Here is a 20,824-nt window from a genome sequence, read left to right on the forward strand (position 1 = left end):
CTAATGGGTCTTCGTTAGAAAGCGTGATGACAAAAAGAGATGGCAATCTCGCCTTATGGCGCAAGGCTTCTCACAAAACGCCCTGGAATCGACTACGATGAGACATATTCTCTCGTAATGGATGTCATTGTACTCCACTACCTTGTCAGTTTGGTAGTTTCCGAATAACTGAACATGCAGCTTACAAATGTGGTCACTACATATCTCTATGGGGATCTAGATACGGAATATACATGAAGGTTCATGGTGAACTTCATTTACCCTAGTCAAGTGGCTCTAGACCACGGAGCGCGTTTACAAAGAGGTTGAAACGCTCACTAAAGTGACTACTTGACTGGGAAGGGATATGCCCACGCGTTTCCATAACAAGTTTAGGATTCTATCGCGGTTCATGTTGGACATGATCTTTATTAGAAGCCCTTAAAGAGTTAAGGGAAACCGCTGAACATTTGAAATCCGAGTTTAAGATGAAGGATTTTGGGAGAACACGATTATGTCTCGGTTTGGAACTGTAGCATCGTGTCGATAGATGCTTAGGAATTTTGACAAGGTCAAGCCTTTAAGCACCCCCATGATCGTCCGTAGTCTTGATCCTGAAAAGGATCCTCTTCGTCGAAAGGATGATGATGAGGATGTGCTTGAGGCAGAAGTGTCTTACTTAGTACAATAGGCGCATTATTGTACTTAGTTAAATGCACAAGACCGGACATCTCATTTGCAGTAAGCTTGTTAACTAAGATATAGCTTTGCGCCAATGCGACGCCACTAGGATTGGTGTAAAAGATATTTTTCAGTACTTGAGATGTACGATTGATATGGGCTTGTTCTATCCCTACAGAGAGATGATGGATTCGGACCCATCACACACCAGGAACGCCGCCAACACTGGCCTGCGTCCCTTCTCCCCATCCCAAAACGAAGTTAGCGTTTTGGAAGGTTTTTGCTGATGCTGGGTATCTCTCTGACCCACACAAAGGTCATTCCCAAACTGGTTAAGTGTTCACCATGGGTAAAGACTGCGATATCTTGGAGGTCTACAGAATAGACCCTAGTCGCTATATCTTCGGACCATACAGAGACTATTGCTCTTCACGAAGAGATTCGTGAATGTATATGGATTAGATCCATAATTACGCATGTTCGAACAATTGTGGTTTGAAGTCTACCATAGATGAGCCTACGAGCATTTAGGATAATGCAGCTTGTTTTGAACAAATGAAGCAAGGCTACATCAAAGCGACAACACCAAGCTTAATCAGCAACAACAGACTCTCCTCAAGATCAAAATGAACTAGGTTCAATTTGAGGACAGTGTGGCAGACTTGCTCACTAAGTCATTGCCTAAATTCCACTTTCGAGAAACATGTTGGTAGCATCGTTTACGGAAGTTATCCGAACTCCCATGACCGTAGTCATCAGGGGGAGATGCAGACATCAGGGGGAGATGTCTACATGTATGGTCTCGAAACGTGAAGGGTGTGTTGTGCTCTTTTTCCCCTTCGACCGAGGTTATTTTTATCCCACTGGGTTTTTGTTACTCGGCAAGGTTTTTAACGAGGCAACGAGAGAAGCACTGCGTTTGGGCAACACAAGGGGAGTGTTTAAGGAAATCTCTCTTTTATGTGTTTGGCCCAAACTCTAGGTTACTTGACCTAGTGGTAATAGGGTTAAATTAGAAGGATCTAGCTAGATTCTTATTCAATGTACGATTACTTTCCTTGTACGATTGAGATTCTATGCATTGTAATCCTTTATATAAAGAGGCCCCTATTATCAATGAGATATACACAGCAAATTCCTCTCAAATTCAGTTTCTCTACAACAATTACTACTTTATCGCATATAAAATTTAAAATAAAAAAACACAAATCCGCAACATCACTCGGGCGAGCTACCCAGTATTACTGAGTGAAAAATGAAATTCCTCTTGCTCTCATATTTCTCACTGCCACATATTGTTTAAGGCCCCATAAATCTGAGATATCCATTCACAGCCACAACTGGTTCAACCATCAGCTCTGTGCGCCACACATTGTATCTTTTCCCAAACAAGTCAAGTACACATTTCTGAGGCCAAAGATAAAATGTGGATAGAAAGATATGAGTTGGAGATGCGTGAGATCCTTTGAAGCCTTCTCATTGGTTTATTCAAACCCTCTGGATCCCACCAATATTACTTACAACTCCTTCGTTTTCGACCACCCATAGCTTCCATATTATAAACACAGACCCCCACTTAATCTCTACTCACATCCAAGCTTCACTGAATTCCCAACTCCTCAGAGCTAGAACAAGTTGATCAAATCATCAGTTAAAGCTTGACAGTCATGGCCTCCATGCTAATGGCAGCAACTGCTAGCTCCAGCACTCTTCTTAGACCAAACTCCAACTCTCTTAGGGATGTTGTCCCCATGGGACCTGGGAAATACACCATGGTATGTATCTTCTTTCCAACTCTTAATTATGTGTATAATCAGCTAGTTCTGTGTTTCTTGAACTGGGCTAATAAATCTGTGGTGACATGAGTAGGGGAATGAGTTGTGGTATGGACCAGACAGAGTGAAGTACTTGGGACCCTTTTCTGCTCAGACTCCTTCATACCTCACCGGAGAATTCCCCGGTGACTACGGATGGGACACCGCAGGGTTGTCAGCTGACCCAGAGGCCTTTGCTAAGAACAGGGCTCTTGAGGTACTTCATCCACTCTTATTACTTCTTGTCATGATCAATGGGTGATTTTAATTGACAAAAACCCTAACACAAACATATTAATATATATATATATATATTACATAAAGAGAGAGTATGAATGAAATCAAGAAATTGGTATTGAACAATAATTATTTTAATTTTGGTTTGCTAGCTGCTTTGAAAGCCTTGTTATGCTCTAGTTCTTCCGGTATTGATTATGTACAAAGTACTTTGATGTCTCTCATTCAAGGATGGGCAACATAACATACTACACATCTGATTCACTTGCAACCAACATAATATCATGACAATTCACATAATTTTGTTATATTAACTCTAGGTTATCCACGGGCGGTGGGCAATGCTCGGAGCATTCGGCTGCATCACCCCAGAAGTTCTTGAGAAATGGGTGAGAGTGGACTTCAAAGAACCAGTCTGGTTCAAAGCCGGGGCTCAGATTTTCTCAGAAGGTGGTCTTGACTATTTAGGCAACCCCAACCTTGTCCACGCTCAGAGCATCCTAGCAGTTCTTGGCTCCCAGGTCCTTCTCATGGGACTTGTTGAGGGATTCAGAATCAACGGCCTAGACGGAGTTGGAGAGGGCAATGATCTGTACCCCGGCGGCCAATACTTTGACCCACTGGGCCTTGCTGATGACCCTGCCACATTTGCTGAGCTCAAGGTGAAAGAGATCAAGAATGGGAGACTAGCCATGTTCGCCATGTTTGGTTTCTTTGTCCAAGCCATTGTCACTGGTAAAGGTCCCCTAGAGAACGTCTTGGACCATCTTGACAACCCTGTAGCCAACAATGCTTGGGTCTACGCCACCAAGTTTGTGCCTGGATCGTAAATCGAGCTTGAGGCCGACATCTAATCTTGTCTGTGAATCTAATTGAATCGAAAGCTTTATGTGAATGTACTTATAAACAAGTTGCCATCGGATTTTTTAAAACTTCATTGTATGCATCAGTACTTTCCGATCAATATTGGTCAAGAACTTGCATTGGAATTTCAAACGTAAATGAATATAGGTTCTAGTGTTCTACACGACTACAAACCAGAAAATCACACCCAGACCAAGGCCTATAAACAACACAAACGAACCTATTCATTTAAGGTAAAAGTTTTTAACATAGAACCAATCCGGTGGAAACTGTTTATCCTGTAGGGATATATTAGACAATTCTATAGTTATATATGGATTCTGTGTTAGAAATACACTAAAGCATACTCCATCAAGGGGGAACTATCAACATTTACCTTCCACATCTTCAGTAAAAAGATCTACATGGTACCAAACTACAACAATGACAACAGAATATACACAAACAACCTAAACTACTCAAAGAAGGAATTGCGGCTGAAATCACTAAACAATTTCCTAATTGGCTATGCACATGCTTCTCAATGTTCCCACCAAGTCACAAAAATTTGGTAGATATACAAATTTCTCTCCCTAAACTACTCCACACCACGATTCACCAATATGTACTACCATATGTATAAACAGAGCAGCTCTTGAACAAGGAGAGGTAGAGATTACTGAGTGAATAACTTTCACCAGTCATCCTCTTAGTATCTCCCTCTTGGTCCATAGCACAACAATGATGATCATCTAAATCTAGATTCTAGGATGATCTTGCACTTATCATTCCCCAGCCATTTCCTTCGCCTTTTTCCTCCTCTGAATGCCCATGTTTATGAACAGGGATAGTAATGAGAGAAGTGAGAGATTTACTTTCTCCAGTCATCCTCCTAGTATCTCACTCTTGGTCCATAGCACACAATGATGATCATCTAAATCTAGATAACCCACCATTTCTTTCGCCTCTTTTCCTCTTCTGAATGCCCATGTTTATGGAGCTTTGTCTTTGTCTCTCGTAATCTTGCCTTGTACTCTTTCTTCCATGACTCGAACCGGTGTTTAAGTTTCCTTAGTTCTTCATCAGGATGCCCAGGTTTTACCTCAATCAGAGCTTTCACTTCATCATCAAAAGTTTGTCTCTGTTGATCAAATTCCTTCACCAAATTTCCGACAGCATTCAAAGTACCATTTGTCTCACGCGCTACCCCATTGATAGGTGTGCTTGCACCAGGAGTCCGAGATCCCATTGAGAGCGCATCTTCCGAATCATATCGAGGTGAACAAACATCTACTCTTCCAGGTTGACAAGCTGTATTGTCAGAAGTAAGACTCTTTCTGGCTGCAGAAAGACTCACCTGCATAATAATTACAGATAAGATTCTTGGGTCATAACAGGTAGTCCTTTCAGTCTCAATAAATAATATTTTGACACTTTCTGATGGTGTATTCTGCCTTATTGTCAGATAGATTTGTAGGTTTGGAAATTCGGGGAGTGTAAACATTAAGACAAATTTCAAGCTCACTAGGAGAACTGGAATACTAGTTCTTGAAATCTGGGAAGTATAGAAAGGCAAAGTTCAAGTTCACCAGATTCTTTCCAAAGAACCCAGCACCAGTTTCACATAATGTTCTTGTCAAAATCAGCCATGAGGAGACATCCATTCTCTTCTTACGAGACAAAAATATACAAAATATGAAATTCAAGCACGTGCCTCTACGAATGTGCAAATGTTAAGCCCAAAATTTTAGGACTAAGGTTTGGGCAAAACAATTCATCAAGCTCAACTCAATAACACTACCAGTAGTTTCTTTCTCTTCTAGGCAAACATAAACCTTAACTAAGCATTTAGGTTTTGCCCTTTAAGAATGCAACATAAAAACCAATGGGCTGCTCATCAACATCATTGTTGTTTCTAAAACCGCAGCCTATAGCAGTCATCGGTCTTATCAGGCCATAAATGGTTTATTCATTTCCTTAAAATGCACTTGTCTTAGCATCCACCAAAGCGAGACTCGACTAGTTTAACAGACTGATTGGATAAATTGCAACAACCATACAAGCAGGACCATTTCCCCCAATCTCGGCTTATATGACGGTTCCTTTTAATTCATTAAGTATAATGTTGTTTTTGCATAGTTTCCAAAGTTGACAACAAACTAGCACAAGAAAACTCACTTGCAAAGATGCCATCTGCTTTTGCCAGACATCCTGCATTGATTTCATCTTTGCCTCGTAATCTGACCATCTTGTTTCAAACTGTTGTAGCTGCTCCTGCAACTCAGCATTTTCCTCTTCCTTTCGCTCCAGAGTTGCCTCAGCCTGAAGCACTCGCCTTCGTAGTTGTTCTAATTCTGAAGGCATGTCCTGCTCAAGAAAAAAATCCGCTTTCAGTGCCTGGAGCTTTAAACTTCGGAACTTTAAGAAAATAAGAATGTGGGCTTTTTATTTAAAAATGTAGTTGAAAAGGCGAAGTCTACCAGGATCGAAGAGTATTCAAAGCAATTTCACAGTTCCTAGTCCTAACATATCTCCATATTGAAAGAAAACATACTAAAGAAAGCAAAAGGCAGATATAGGCAGTAATTATTAGAGCCTTAGTAAAAGTTTATAAAGTGGAATCTTGAAATTTCATAACCAAGGGTTAACAGTTTCTCTAAGACTCTTGTCAAAACCGCTAGAAATCCACTTCACTTCAAATTGAAAACTCAAGATCAAAGCCAGTGGACGTGCTTTGGTTCTTCTGGATATATTTATATTGTTCTATGTGGGTCTGGAAAAGTAAAAATATACCTACTGGACAGGTATTTACCTTTTAGACAAAAGTTAAAAGGGATCAATCAAGAATTGGGTGATACAACCCAAAAATATAATAATATTGTGTAATTTCTGCCTGGTTTTAGCATTAAGATTTCAAGATAAGAGAGCCCTACATTTCAAAATACACAAGCAAAAGAAAAATAAATGCGGTTGAACAGAAAAAAAAATACAGGGTAAAAGAGAAATTGAGAAGGAACTAAAATCCTGGAAAGAGCATATACAATAGGATTCTTGAAACTTTTCAGAAAATCTATTGGGTAATAACTAGTCAAATTTCTGTCTATACTCTGATTACAGGCAAAAAGTTATGACATGAAGGAAGTGGTTGAAACAATAATAAACAAATGAGGAACCCAAGGCTCAACAAAAGAAAACCATTAAGGATAGAAAAGAATCGAGCATTTCATTGGATTGGCTCGCAGAACAAACTGTAATATATTTTCACAAGGAAGTAAGGGCTTTCTTAGAAGTACCTTCACTTCAGAACTCTTCCTGCTGGATTTCCGTCTAGTTTTTAGAGCATCAGCTTTCCTTCCAGCATTTCCACCAGGAACATCTGCATCTTAAAAGTAAAATTCCATTGAAAATTGAAAAGTAGCCAAAGTGATTGTTCCTTAATGCAAGTTGTAGCCTCGAATTCAAGTTTAATCCAATAACGAACTACAAAAAGTACAAAGTTCCAAAGAGATAGCCCAAAGTTGTTTGATTTTTTTTTTTCCATTGCAAGAATTATCCAATCAAACATGCTAGTATATTAAGTGATGTTGAAAGAATCTCAACCAAATTAAACTAGAAAGATAAGTATGCATTACTTGATTGTAATTTTGTGGTTCCTTCCTTAATTTGATGAAAATGACGGCGAGCCCAGTAACCACGGAAATACTTTTGAACACCAATTATTCCTCGGAGAATTTTACTTCTCTTATCCTCCAATGCAGCAATCTGTGAACAACAACACTCAACAGCATTACGGAAAGCATCAGACAAAATAAACTTTAATTAACCACAGAAAGATATGTTACTCCAGTGCTCGATAAAATAGGAATTCAATAGCCAGCCAGAGAATCCATTATGGTAACCTAAAAGGAAAAGAAACCAGAAGAAATGCTTACCTGCCCTGTTCGAAGATACACTTTCGTATAGCCTATTTGGTACATTTCAGGGAGGAAACTGAACTGTTGTAGAACAGCAATAGATAGACTTAATGGATCCTTAGCAACAGTGGCCTTTGGAAGCAGGAACCCATACCTAAATATGGCACATGAGAAGAGATAACTCAGCAGTTTAGAAAATCAGTAAAAACTAAAAGGGTAACCCAGCATTTCATTTACACCAACCTTCCTGCAAATTCTTGATGTGTCATTCTAGTGGGATATCCAGATCGTGATATCCTAACAACCTCTGAAACTCCAGAACACCTGAGCTGTTGTAAAACAAGTTCTGCTTCATACACACCAGGAAGCTGCTTACTATTTGGCTTTATGCAGCGAACAAAATGAGGTGTGCTACTCTCCAACTGGTGCATTAGTTTAAATAATTGGGCCTACAAGCATGCATGAACACATGATATACTTTAAGCGTTGAAGAACACTAAAAGTTTCGTCTGAGCATACTACTACATATTTTACAATACTGTAACTTTCTTAGCACACACAGATTATTCAAAAATTATCTCCTAATGTTGCATTTTACTGATACAAAATTCATACCTTTGACTTCTGATCTAAACATGCAAAAGTTACTCACACTTCAGGCAGAAAATGTGCAAAGCATATGTACCTTGAACTTAATACCAACACTTGGTTTTGGAGAGTCCAGTGCATTCATCTGGCAAGACGTAGCTGCTGGTTTCTGGACTTGCTTAAGCACTTTGGAGGTAAACAATCGCAGAAGCTGACTGCAGCATGATGACAAGAGCTGGATGGTAACAGAGGACAAAGAATCTCTGTTCTTTTCCAAGAAGCCGCTTGTGTCATATAGAACCTAATATAATATCACATGTAAGTATCACTACGTAGGCTTTATGAAAATCATTCTCACTTTTATGGCTAAAAACAAGAATCTGTAACAATATGCTTTTCTTCTAGCTCTCATGTTATCCTATTCCAATGTAGGCCGAAGACGAAGGGAAACGAAGAGGAGATATCAGGACCAATGATCTCATAGATGTTCTCAAGGTGCCCTTGAGAGACGCCTTGAGCAAGACAACCTAGAAAAGCATTCATTTCTCAGGAATGTGATCTTCCCAAAAGGGCATATGGCACTTTGAACCAAGATGCCATGCCTCTTGCAAAAGGCCCCAAGGCCAAGCCCCAATGCCAAATGACGCACTTATGCCTAAAACATGTAAAAGCAAAAAGAAAGGCCAGGGAGGAGAACCCTAAGAAAATCCCCCAGTCCATTTTCGCTCTTTGCACTCCAACCAAAAACCTAGTTATATTATCTCCACCAGCATCTTGAGCAGGCATGCCCAACTGCCTGCTCAGGTACCACAGTCAGCATGTCCCTCCTTCGCATTTTTATTATTAGGATTGCATGTATGAATTATGGAAAACCAAACATTTGGATTAGCATGCTTCAGTACCAATAATTTTGATAATTTTTAAAATGATTCAACTACATATTGTAGTCACCGTTATATTTATGGTTTCTTTTCCAAAAAAAAATAAAAAATCCTGTGCCTAATGACCACCATAAATTGTTGCACAAATCTCTCTTTTTCACAATCAGTCTATCACATTCAACAGTTCAGTGGTTGTTATTGTTAACTTCTCCAGAGTCACTTAAACGATTTATGTGCTTCTATCCCTATAAATGTTGAAGTTTGTCAACGTGTTCAAGCAGAAACTAACCTCTCCAGCATGATGACGAATACTGAAAGATCTGCCTCTCTCTGCTTTAAAGCAAGAATTCCCATTCAAGTGCTGCTTAAACTTATCAGCAATGGTCAAATCAGTTGCCTTTGAGCAGTTTGATTCCTCTTCCAACAAGGATAGTAGCCCGAAAGGTTTCTGTGAAAACAGAGAATCAAGTGGCTTTAACGATCAAAACAAAGACTTTGGCCGTTTAAACAAGAAAAATATTAATGAGATTAATAGTACAAAACTCAGGGTAATTGCTCTATTGCTAACGTGCAATATAAATTCTACTAAGATATAACAAAGGTAATCGCAATTAAAGAAAGCTCTAATTATTACAAATTATACGAGAAGAGTTAAAAGCCAGAGATACTACATTGTAGAGGTATCTAACTAACTCCCAATGAAATTTAGTGGGTCAATGAAGTACAAGGCTTAAATCATTGAAATACCTTCTCAAAGAGATCCAAGCACTCTTGGTTGTCTTCAAAATCTACTTTAGTCCAATCAACCCCATCCAATTCACATTCCTGAAAATAAAAGAACAAATATCACATTGCAGTTCATATTTTTGGTCATAGCAAATAACCTCAAAATAATTCTACTAAAGTTGCTTATTTGCTGTAAATTAGAGAAGCAATCCCCAATCTATTTCCATTTGAGATGCTCACCTCCTGTTCAAGCTTTAATAAATGGCGATTGAAATGTTGTTGCAGCCTCTCATTTGCATAATTAGTACACATATGTTCAAAGCTGTTCTTCTGAAAAATGAGGCATTAAGATCTGTAAATATACAAAACTCATTCAAAGTATTACAACAAAAATTAAATTACATTTTTATAATTTTATACCTGTAGTGACTCAAACCCATATATATCAAGTATACTGATGGATCTCCCAGTACAGCATCTTCCCACTTGAAGAGACTTGTTAATTTGTTCTACAAGCCAGTCAAACAAGCTCACATAGATATATTTTGCTAATGCATCCCTTGCATCAGTGGCCTGAACATAAGAGAATAAATAAGCTCCTTATTACACTGTATTGGTGCATTTAGAAGCTGTCAGGGATGAAGAGACAGATTGTTCAGTACTCAACAAACCTGCTGCAACGTCAATCTCTTATCAATACTATCCTCAACAGCATTGTCATGGGTGGATAAAGCTAGCATCAACTCCTGGGCACTACATCCCATCAGCCTGGAAGCAGTGGTTATAGCTGCCAAAAAGAAAAATCAAAGAGAAGTTACACATATGTAAACATCCATTAGTTCCCTAATCAGTTCCCTTGGAGGTAATATGTGTCTGACTTCAGCAGAAGGTTATATCCCAAAATGAAAACCAGACACTAGGGAAAACACTACTAACAATGTGAAAACACAATTTAAGCATCTCTTTAGATACTGAAATTAAAATGCTGTCCTCAGAAATCCCATTATTTGTGACAAAAAATAATCCCATTATTTGTAAACTTCCTTTTCTGGATTACTTTTTTGAATTGGGCTATTTACTCTATGGCCTCAAAAGCCCAAGGCTTAAGATCACTATGGACACATTAAACCTATAAACTCCATAAATATGTGCCCAACATTCTAGCACTGCTCAATCAATATGTAGATTTTAGGCCTGAAAATACCTTTCTAGCTTCTTGTTATTGATTTTATAACCCAACAGAAAACCTTGCCTTTCTAGTTATAACTATCAACAAAAATCCAAAGCCAGCAAGGCAACTGCATCAGAACCAGCATCATGAAAGATATCCCATAGAATTATTGCCAAGCCAATTACATATATCTTACCTTCATCAGCCAAAACTTCCACACGATTTTCATCGTCCGTTACTTGAAATGATATGTTTCCGAGCCATAACACAGCGGCCAGCACAGAAAACACCTGTAGTTGATCTTCTTCAGAAATTTGAAGAATAGCAAACGCTTCCTGGGGGGATATGGGAAAAACAAGAAAACAAGGGGGTAAGTGATACTTCAGTTGTAGAAGCAATAAACCAGAAAAAGAGGTGCATTGACTGCATGAATGATAATTGTAACGACTTTCTCCTTTTTCTTGGCATTAGTAACAACTGCCTATAATTACCATGAGCATGTGAAACTTCTGAGCATCATCTACACCATCAATTGCCAAGCAACCACTTTGACTAAGATACTTGTAATCACTAGCCATTTTCAGATTCAGCCTCTCTGCAACCAAAAGCATAGAGTCAGTCGCATTATGTTTTTAATATCTTTACAAATCGACATGTATGGACGACGTTGATAGTAGAATAGACGCCACTGTTGGAGGATCTAATATATAGATATGGTTTTTGTTTGTCATAAAACTATATGAACCCTATTAAACTTGGATATGAAACAAAAGTAAGGCCATAGATCAGGATGATTGCTAAATCACTACATGAAGCAAGTTGTAAGAGGCAATAAGACTAGAAAAAGTCATCTCAAGGCTGCTATTCATACCTGACTCCCTAACCCTGGGAAAAAGTCATCAAACATATTTTGCAGTCTAACTTCTTATACTATTTGACATGAAAACAGCTGGTTCTCCAAGGGGCCAGAATATCAGGTAGCCAACTACCATACAGCTAGTGTTCTTTGTTTGCTAACAAGAGGACTAAATATAAGATTTATGCTTCACCCAACCCCATCATGTGACACATAAGCTAAGGCTCATGGACCATACGACAAGATAGTCAGCAATATAGACTCTCAAACTTATGCTTTGACATTTTCTTAGTCTTTAATCTAAACTAATAATAAGGAGAATATATTTTGTCAATCAAAACTGAAAATGGACGATAATGACCTTTGAATATATATAAAAAATATATCAAAAAAAATCTATAAAACAAATCACAGTAGTCATGTTCAACAATGTCAAAGTACAAAATCACAAAAATAAAAATAGCCCACAACTGCTTAACCACCCACTCCAATTAACTATCCAGTATCCGACAACCATTGGGGATGTGGTGTTTCTAGTTTACATAAATAGCACATAGCTTAGGAAAAAGTTTAGGGGATTCGCCAGAAAATAGTGACAGATGCTGAGATAAGCAAACTAAGTAAGGGAATGATTATACAGCATCTAAAACTACTAAGAAGGTCGAATGGAATAATTAAAAAAACAACAACTTCCCTACCTTTAAGCATTGATGGAGCACCAGCACAAAGTTGATAAAAGATATGGTACGACCTCTCACCATTTTCCAGTCGAGCCACTCTTGACTGCTCACGTGACACAATATAATATAAGAGAAGGCACATTAAAACAATGAAACTACCAGCTTGAGTTGATACAGGGCAAATTAACTACCTTTTCTAGAAACACTGTCCACAATCAAGATAGACCAATGGTGTCCACACGTACATGAGGTGGTGAAATCAAGTCAGTTAGCGTTAATGAAATGATAATCAGGTAATAGCATACCAAACAGCAATGTATGCAGATTAAAAAGCTTACAGGTTTGAATTTCAGCACCACATATTTTTCCCACTGAGCTAAAATGAATTTCAAGCAACTTCCCCTGGAGTAAATTAGAAATAACATTACCCAAGCTGCATTCCTTCAGATCTCATTTATAAAATGGGGAGAAAGAGGATGGCTATATCAAGAAATAAATGACCAAGTTCCAATTATAATTTGAAAGCACAGTAAATTTATGACTACAGGGCTGCAACAACAAAAAATAATAATATTAACTTACAAATCGGCTAGCGTTATCATTTCTGGATGATTTTGCATTTCCAAATGCCTCCAGTATACAGTTGGTCTGAAGGATTGCATGTTCCACGCCACAACTCCCACCACCAAGAGCAGCTAAGTATTGCATTGCAATTTTTGCTGTCTCCGTTTTCCCAGCTCCACTTTCCCCACTGTAAGAGAAAAAACTTATATGACTCTCCATGGCAAACTATATTCTGATTATTAATCAGATTTCAATACAGTCTAGTATAGGATAACACTACACACGAGTGGGGAGGAAAATATCCATAAGAAGCTCCTAATACACTGATAACAAATTGAATAGTATCTAACCTTATGATTATGGACTGATTTACATCATCTGCAAAATAAAATTTACAGCAAGGAAAGAATAAAAAATGTGTTACACACAGGTCAAAGGATGCCACCAGATAAAGTAGCAATTAAACACAAAAACAGATAAATAAAATTGATGTTACACACCCCTCATCATCTCATTATAAGCAGCGTCTGCTATTGCATAAACATGAGGTTTGTCCACAAGTTTCTTCCTATACGCTGTGACAAAATCATCTCCACAAATTTGGACATCTTTGAAAGGATTCATTGCAATCAAAACTGGCCCTGCTTTGCTCTACAGAAACAAAGACGAAAATTGAGAAGGAGAGTAGAAGGAGGACATGAATCTGACGGGAAAGCATGAACAACAGAAAACCATACTTACATAAATCATGTCCTGCGAATATCTAGACTGAAGATTGCAAAGAACAGAAGGGTCATTTAAATAGCTAAGCTGTGCAAGATCATCCACCCCTTCCAGAACATCTGGGTTTGCTGGTAGCAGCTCATCCCTGGGCACTTTGATTACCTGCAGTCACATAACATGGGCAATACGACTCAAGTTTCTACAGTTGTACAAGAACCTATAATAGTTGAAAACAACATAAATGAGGCTGATGTAACTTACATTTCCACTTGAAAGTGACACAAATGCCACATCCCCGGACGTTGATTGTATTGTTCCTGACTCCCATAGTCCACTAGGACCCCGACACCAAACCTTAAGTTTCTGAAACAAAATACTTCCAACATCAATCCAGGTTTCACATCATAAAATTGCACAGTCGAAACGAGAGGTACAACAATAATCAATTCAAAATGAAGGACAAATTCAATGCAAGCTGCAGATCTAAATCACCAAACAGATCTATTCCGGTGAATCTTCGCAAACAAAATAAGCCAGCTTTATCAGACATGGTGGGGTATACCCATCACCAAACATTCAAAACAGCAAAATTCCACTCTTTTGGAGGATGGTATATTTACTCCAACACCAAAAACTCCAATATTAACACTGAAAAAAAATTCAGTAGGGAATTGAAAACTAACAAAGATGAGCGACTAAGGCTCTAAATTACCTTCATGATGAAATAAGCAACGTTGTCACCCCAATCGGACTTCGCCACCTTTTGCCGGCTCTGAAGCTGCTCCTCCGACGCAACGTACGGCGACTCCACCGCGTCCTTCTCCGTCTTCTTGACACCAAAATTATTACATCTCTTGACCCCGGAATCCCTCTCTTTCCTCTTGTTCACACTGGGGGCCCACTCCGGCGACCGGATTAAGGTCTCGGCATTGAAGTTGTTGGGCAAGGAGCGGCGCGCCGACGGCAGCCGAGCCTTGGAAGTGGGCCGGGAAGGCAATGCCGGCGGCAATTCCTTGGGCTTCTCAGCCTCGTCCCTCCGCCGCAGCGAATCCAGCATTTCCTCCAAGGAGCTCCTCGCCACCATCGACGGCGACGCCGATACCATCATCTTCAACAACTACCAGCTTCCGATTTCACTCTATCCAAAACCTCAATTTCTCAATCTCAACCTCTCAAACTCCCAATCCTCACCGATTCTAATCCCGCATTGCGAATTCACACACAAACCCGAAAAACCCTAGGATCAAAACCACTCAAATTCCCCCTCTCGAATCCTCCAAAATCTCTCACATGCAGAACAAAAACCCCCCCCCCCGAAAATCAAATCCTCCAAAGCTCAATCTTCAATTTTAGCTTAAAGAAATGTGCTATTTTTACTCGATTGGAATCAAGAAAAACCAACTGGAAAGCTAGGTTGGCGAAATCGAGGGGTTTACGTTTTAGGGGGGGGGGGATTCTGATACTGAAAGCGTAAGTTACGAAGAGGGGCTTTGGAAAGAAGAAGAAGAAAGAAAGGAAGGAGGTTAAGTTTGTTGAGAAAAACAGCGAAGCGAAAAAATGGAATTGGAGAAATATAAAGAAGAAAAAAGAAAAGAAAGCTGGTGTTGTTGACAGAAACCCCTTCTTCTTCTTTCTTCTCTCTCTCTCTCTCTCTTCTCTTCTGTTGTGGTTTCTCTTCAGAAACATGAAAATTTGGAGCGTAGTTTTGGGGTGGAGGATGGAACGTGTATATAAATTTAATTTTATTTCCTTTTTTAAATTTTTTTTGCTTTACGAAATTATTGGAATAGTTTAATTATAAGTTGCTTTAAAGGATGGTTTTTTTTTTTCTTTTCTTTTCTTTTTGAGAAATTTTGGATTTTTTTCTTTTTGTTTTTGAGAAATTTGAATTTGGAAGCTGAGCTGGCGTCCAAAAATGGCTACCTAACAGAGAGAGCCGTTTGGATCCGGATAAGAATAAAATAAAGGAATAATTTAACGAATTTCGAAACTAATCTTTGAAAAGAAGCAGAGAAAGTGACAAGCTTTTGGAGAGTGACTACTGTTGTTAATGGGGAAATTATGGGGTTTTTGGATTAGGACGGGTTTGGTCTGGAAATAGCATTCTATTTTCTAGATCGGCTAGAATTCTATTTTTACCGGCCCCGTTGTGATTACATAGGTTTCAGAAAATAAAAGTTGAATAGGCAATTTTCCAAAATGAGACTTTACAGTGTGTCGTGGAAAGAAATAGTATTTCGTAAATATGACGTTAAGTACAGGTAATAAAATATTATAAATTCATTGTCAACTTGCCATTCTTATAAGGTGTCATATATAAAAATCATTTGTGAATGCCTCACTATGAATTAATTAATTAACACTAATTGTATGCCTTACTTGAAGATCAAATAATGAGGTGAATCAAATCCGGTAATTCAACATGTAATCTAGAATGTTGAATATTTGAGAATCCTATACTTATTTATTTATGGTAAGTTGGTATGTCATAAAAAAATCTTTATGGGAGATATTTCATGCAGGTTCTCTGTATAACTGTATAAGTGTCCTGGTCCCTGCTTTAACTATACCTTGAGTATACATAACCATGACCCATTGAGAGGACTCCGTCTTAGTGAAAATAGAAGACCTCAGCCACCACTTTATCGACAACATGAACTCTCAAGGTTAGTCTTCTTATATGTTTTGACATTCAAGATAGCAGATATTTGTATCTAAATGCTATGTGATTAATCCTTAAGCTTGTGTTCTTAGTTTTGCATCTAACATCATTTTTATAGTGTCATTAGTTTGCTGTGAACTTTTTTATATAACATAAACGTTATCGATAATTAAATTTCATAACATAAATGAGAAATTTATAGCTACCGCACACTTGAGTCTCGCACCTAATAATATTTTCTTACTTATTCTTTTCTTTTGTTATATAACTAGTAGATATATGCAAACGCCCACATGCATATATATATAAGTAAAATCTTCATTATTAAAGAAATAGAAATATGTTAATCAAAAACATAAGAAGTAAATTTATTAAGCTCATGACTCACTCATTACAGTTATTATGTAATTGAATTCATATTTTACAATCATTAAGCTCGTCGGACATTAGCTAGACTCTAAAATAAAGTGGAGACTCAAAACCTAGTCTGAATATGTATATGCGACACCTCCCTATGTAAAGGAAAAGTATCCAAACTTCAACAAAAAACCATGAAACATCTTAAAATATTTTGAATAAGACGGTCGACATATGAAAATATTTTCACTAAAAATCTAGAACAGTCGTGCCACATGCATAATGCAGCTATCCATTCTATTTTAAAACTTGGAGGGGGCGGGGTGAGCAGGATCTGCCTCATATCCATTTTTTCCTTTAGTACTCCCTCTAGTTATAGACCTAAAACATGGAAACATCACCCATCGGATAATGTCATAATAATGTAGTGAAGTATGACTTTAGCTTTCAATACACTGAATTCACTGTTAATTAGCTTTTACACCAAGTATGGCAAGTAAATATGAGATTCAGTTTCCTATTCTTCACACATATTAGGTAAAAGTGAATGGCAGAAAATTCAATTGCAATTCGACCTTTTCTCCTTTCGGTGGAATAGACAACAGTCTCTCCTTCTAACTGGACCACACTTTCACAAGAAGAAACCCAAAAGAAAGCAATGTAAAAGTCAAATTATGGACCAAATGACAATAACAAGCATTGCAAAATTAGCCTAGAATTTAAATCCTGAATGCGACTAGAAGCTGCGTACATGCCCATTAAATTCAAAGTTTCTATTCATCACTCAAATTATTCCCTTCATTAAAGTTTTGAAAAACATCTATTTTCCCATTAAAATCTATATGGTATGTGAACATTTTTGGGTAAGGTGATTAGCATTTGGCCTGTTAAGTAATATCGAAATAATGAAAATTTTATATGTAAGAGTGACATAGAAAGTTACTAATTCCAACCGACTAACACTTCAAATTTGTGTCTTATTGCATATCAGATATATTCTGACACTCTAGCACTTCTCGACACTTTCTGACAGGTGTTGGAACTGTATAGGTTGACTTTAACTCTCTGACAATTTGGAGAACACTACATCAACACATCTGTCGCTATAATCGACACTCCTCTGACACTCTCTCTTTGTAGAGTTTATATTCATATATTATGCTCGAATTTTATGTCACATTCAAAACTAATATACATATGTGTCTTTCCATGATTTTCCTAAGATAATTTTGCAGAGTCAATTACTATTTTGATAGATAAATAATTATGTTTTGAAATTTTTTTTTTCTTTTTCAGTTTTGGTATGAGAGAATTCGTATACCATGCCAATTCATTTTGTGTTAATCTGTAGTAGGATGAGACATTATTTTATGTAAATTGTTTTTCATATTATTTTTTAATTATTGTATATTATTTCAGGTGTTGCCGGTGAACTGTGACATGTTAGTTAGTTGGCCTAAATAATATTGTGGAGGTCACATGTTCAAAATTCAAATATCACTAACATCAAGGATGTGTGAGGTAGGGAAAAAAAAAAAGTGTTGTGTCGACAACGTGTTGTCCTAATATTTCAATATTTTGCGTATCGCCTTGTCGTGTTGTATCTTGTCCCCGTATTTGGTCGGTGCATCCTAAATAATTTAATGAAATTACACATAATGTAAAACTCTACTTAAACGATTACCACAACAGTAATCACCACAAAAAAAAAAATTACATTTTCTAGTTCTCATGTGTGACATGCGCAAAAAAAAAAAATCGCATACATAAATTCTTTAAATATATGTGATTTGGAGAAAAAGTCGCATAGATTTTTACAATAATCCATAGTACAATACGGATTTTATTTTTACAATAATCTATAGTACAAGACGGATTCTATATCGAGTGACACAACACTAAATAGATTCAGTGTCGGATGAATGACAACTGAGTGAACCTTTTTTTATTTGATTTGCAATTATAAATCTTTATTCGGATAGAACTCATTGAGGGAAAAAAAATGTATCAAGGAACTAGCATGCATGCTAACATAAAATCCAAAAGAGCTTAATAATTAAATTGACTTGTATCCACAGAAAAGAATAGACATGAAAATACCAATCAAGTCATGCATCCATGATCTCACAAGTTAGTTGGAGGAAGATTAATCATTAACGGAAACGTGCCCTCCGCTAATTTGAAGCACGAAAAGGGCAATAGGAAACTGATAAAAGGTCAAAAAAAAAAAAAAATAGCGACTTGTTATAAACTTGGTCCCCAGGGATGTGGGCGCCTAAACCCCCGGGTTTAATTTGGACCTTAATGCTTGTTGCTTTTCTCTTTTTTATTGGCAACTCATTCATTTTCTTTGGTATTTGCTTATTACATTATTTCAATTCAAATCGTTTGGCTTGATAATGGAGGAAAGAATAGTTGATTCTATTTTTCGTGTTAGTATTACTCTTGCGAATGTGTTTGACCCCTTTCACCTGTCGGGAAGAAAAGCTTCTTCTCTTTTTGTGAAGAGACCATAGTAATTGTGCACCTCACTGTTTTTTTTTTGTTCTTCTTCTTCTCTGATCATCTTTTTTTTTCTTTTCTATTTGGTGAAAATGGGGAAGCTCAGCATAAGATGAACAAAATATATCATAGGTTTATTATCAAGCAAAAATTTGCTCACGTACAACAAAAAAGAGGCGAATTCAAAATGATTAAATCTAAACTTAAAGAGAGAGTAAATATGGTAACCACATTCACAACAAAGTTTTTTCAACTGTAAATATGATTGGATTTCAAGTTAGTTATCACAGTGGAGAAATGCTTAATTGACAAGAGGGTGAAGTTACGTATCACACTTTTTTCAATAACCGGTGTTTGCGGAGTCGGACTATACTCTAATTTTCTTATAAACACCCCCCCCCCCCCCCCCCCCCAACATCTCTCAGACTATTTGAAGATCATGAAAGATTGAAAGTTACCACAAACTTCTGCGGTAATAACATCGGACGTACCTAAATTAGCTCCAAAACCAACCAACCGTAAACCATTTTTCTATAGTAACTTGCGTCGTTTTCTAGAACAAGTTAAAGACCTGTTCCCCTACTACGTAGTCTTTTGCACAGACAATTTTGCATACCATATGCAGATCGGCTTTTTATGAGGATTAATGGAATATATTTTCACTGCAAAGCTGAAAAAAGTGAGGCAAAAAAGAAAAAGGGTTTGCTAATTCACTACTGGTACTACCAAAATCTTGAAATCCCAATTTGTTGGTAACTTGTTATGTGACTGAGCAAATTGCCAGGTTGATTGACCTAAAAGAAGAGTAAATTAGCAAGGAAAGTATACCACTTTAGTGATGATAGATAGTGTTTCCTAAATCGAACCAATAGCAATGGACCGAAAAGTTTGTCTGGAATATGATAATTAGTTTAGCTAAGAATCCGGAGGTAATAAGCACCAAGTCTAATAGAGAATTTTCACTCTCAGTAAGACTTCCTTTTAGTAGCAATCTAATGCCTTTTTATGCATGTCGAGCCCCTAAAAGCGAAAGTTGGTAACCACAATGATTTCTGCCACTAAACTTATCCGACTTAATAAAGATTATGATCATGATAAGTATTAATACAATCTCTCAAAATGTCTTATTCGTAAACTAAAGACACATAAATGAGAAAAATTAACTTTTTTATTTTACTACAGATTGCTTCGGTGCGATTATTAGTAAATTACTTAGTGAGATATGCAAGACTATAAACATGTGGCATGAGCCCAAAAAAAGACTTGATTATAACGAATAATCCGCTCTTATATCACTAGATATGAGGCTTTATCTGAAAGATCTCGGTGCAATATATATTTAGTTATAGACTTTTTGCTATTAAGTTATAAATAAATATATATATATATATATATATATATATATATATATTATTATTATTTTCTTCGTGTTATTGACTTATTTCATTGTTAGACTTTTTCTTCTCCGACATCCACACCTATAATTAGGTTCAAATTCCTGTTTACTTTCTAGTTCTATCCCCACAAGGCCACAAGAACTAAACAATTCAAGAGGAGGAAAAGAAAGAAGAATAGAGTAGCTAGGTATGCATCACTTTTAGATATCAGAGAGCATGTGTCAAGATCATTGGTTGGCCCGACCCTAG

The 20,824-nt window shown here is 37.3% G+C and overlaps 2 protein-coding genes across 3 annotated transcripts; one reads left to right on the forward strand and one right to left on the reverse strand.

The window, feature by feature from the left end:
• The first annotated feature begins 2,216 nt into the window (after positions 1-2,216).
• LOC133734857 (chlorophyll a-b binding protein 3, chloroplastic) lies at positions 2,217-3,675 on the forward strand. Its single transcript, XM_062162460.1, has 3 exons — positions 2,217-2,435; positions 2,530-2,691; positions 3,032-3,675. Exons 1-3 carry the CDS (start codon positions 2,328-2,330, stop codon positions 3,539-3,541), a joined length of 780 nt encoding a protein of 259 aa, XP_062018444.1. The 5' UTR covers positions 2,217-2,327; the 3' UTR covers positions 3,542-3,675.
• A 251-nt stretch (positions 3,676-3,926) lies between these two features.
• Positions 3,927-15,354, reverse strand: LOC133734856 (myosin-2). 2 transcript variants are annotated; one of them, XM_062162459.1, is made up of 23 exons: positions 14,370-15,354; positions 13,919-14,020; positions 13,676-13,819; positions 13,435-13,585; positions 13,285-13,312; positions 12,953-13,121; positions 12,709-12,772; positions 12,562-12,575; positions 12,389-12,473; positions 11,326-11,429; positions 11,031-11,169; positions 10,335-10,450; positions 10,084-10,236; positions 9,904-9,993; positions 9,685-9,762; positions 9,227-9,385; positions 8,154-8,357; positions 7,712-7,917; positions 7,487-7,622; positions 7,187-7,316; positions 6,848-6,930; positions 5,733-5,921; positions 3,927-4,911 (listed from the first exon to the last, which is right to left on the reverse strand). In XM_062162459.1, the coding sequence occupies exons 1-23, from the start codon at positions 14,763-14,765 to the stop codon at positions 4,495-4,497; spliced, it is 3,357 nt and encodes a 1,118-aa protein (XP_062018443.1). In that variant the 5' UTR covers positions 14,766-15,354; the 3' UTR covers positions 3,927-4,494. The 2 variants fall into 2 exon arrangements, with proteins under 2 accessions (XP_062018443.1, XP_062018442.1); XM_062162458.1 differs by having other exon boundaries at positions 6,848-6,936.
• Between the last annotated feature and the right edge of the window lie 5,470 nt (positions 15,355-20,824).

This window comes from Rosa rugosa, chromosome 2 (genome assembly GCF_958449725.1).
Source record: "Rosa rugosa chromosome 2, drRosRugo1.1, whole genome shotgun sequence".
Taxonomy (NCBI): Eukaryota; Viridiplantae; Streptophyta; class Magnoliopsida; order Rosales; family Rosaceae; genus Rosa; species Rosa rugosa.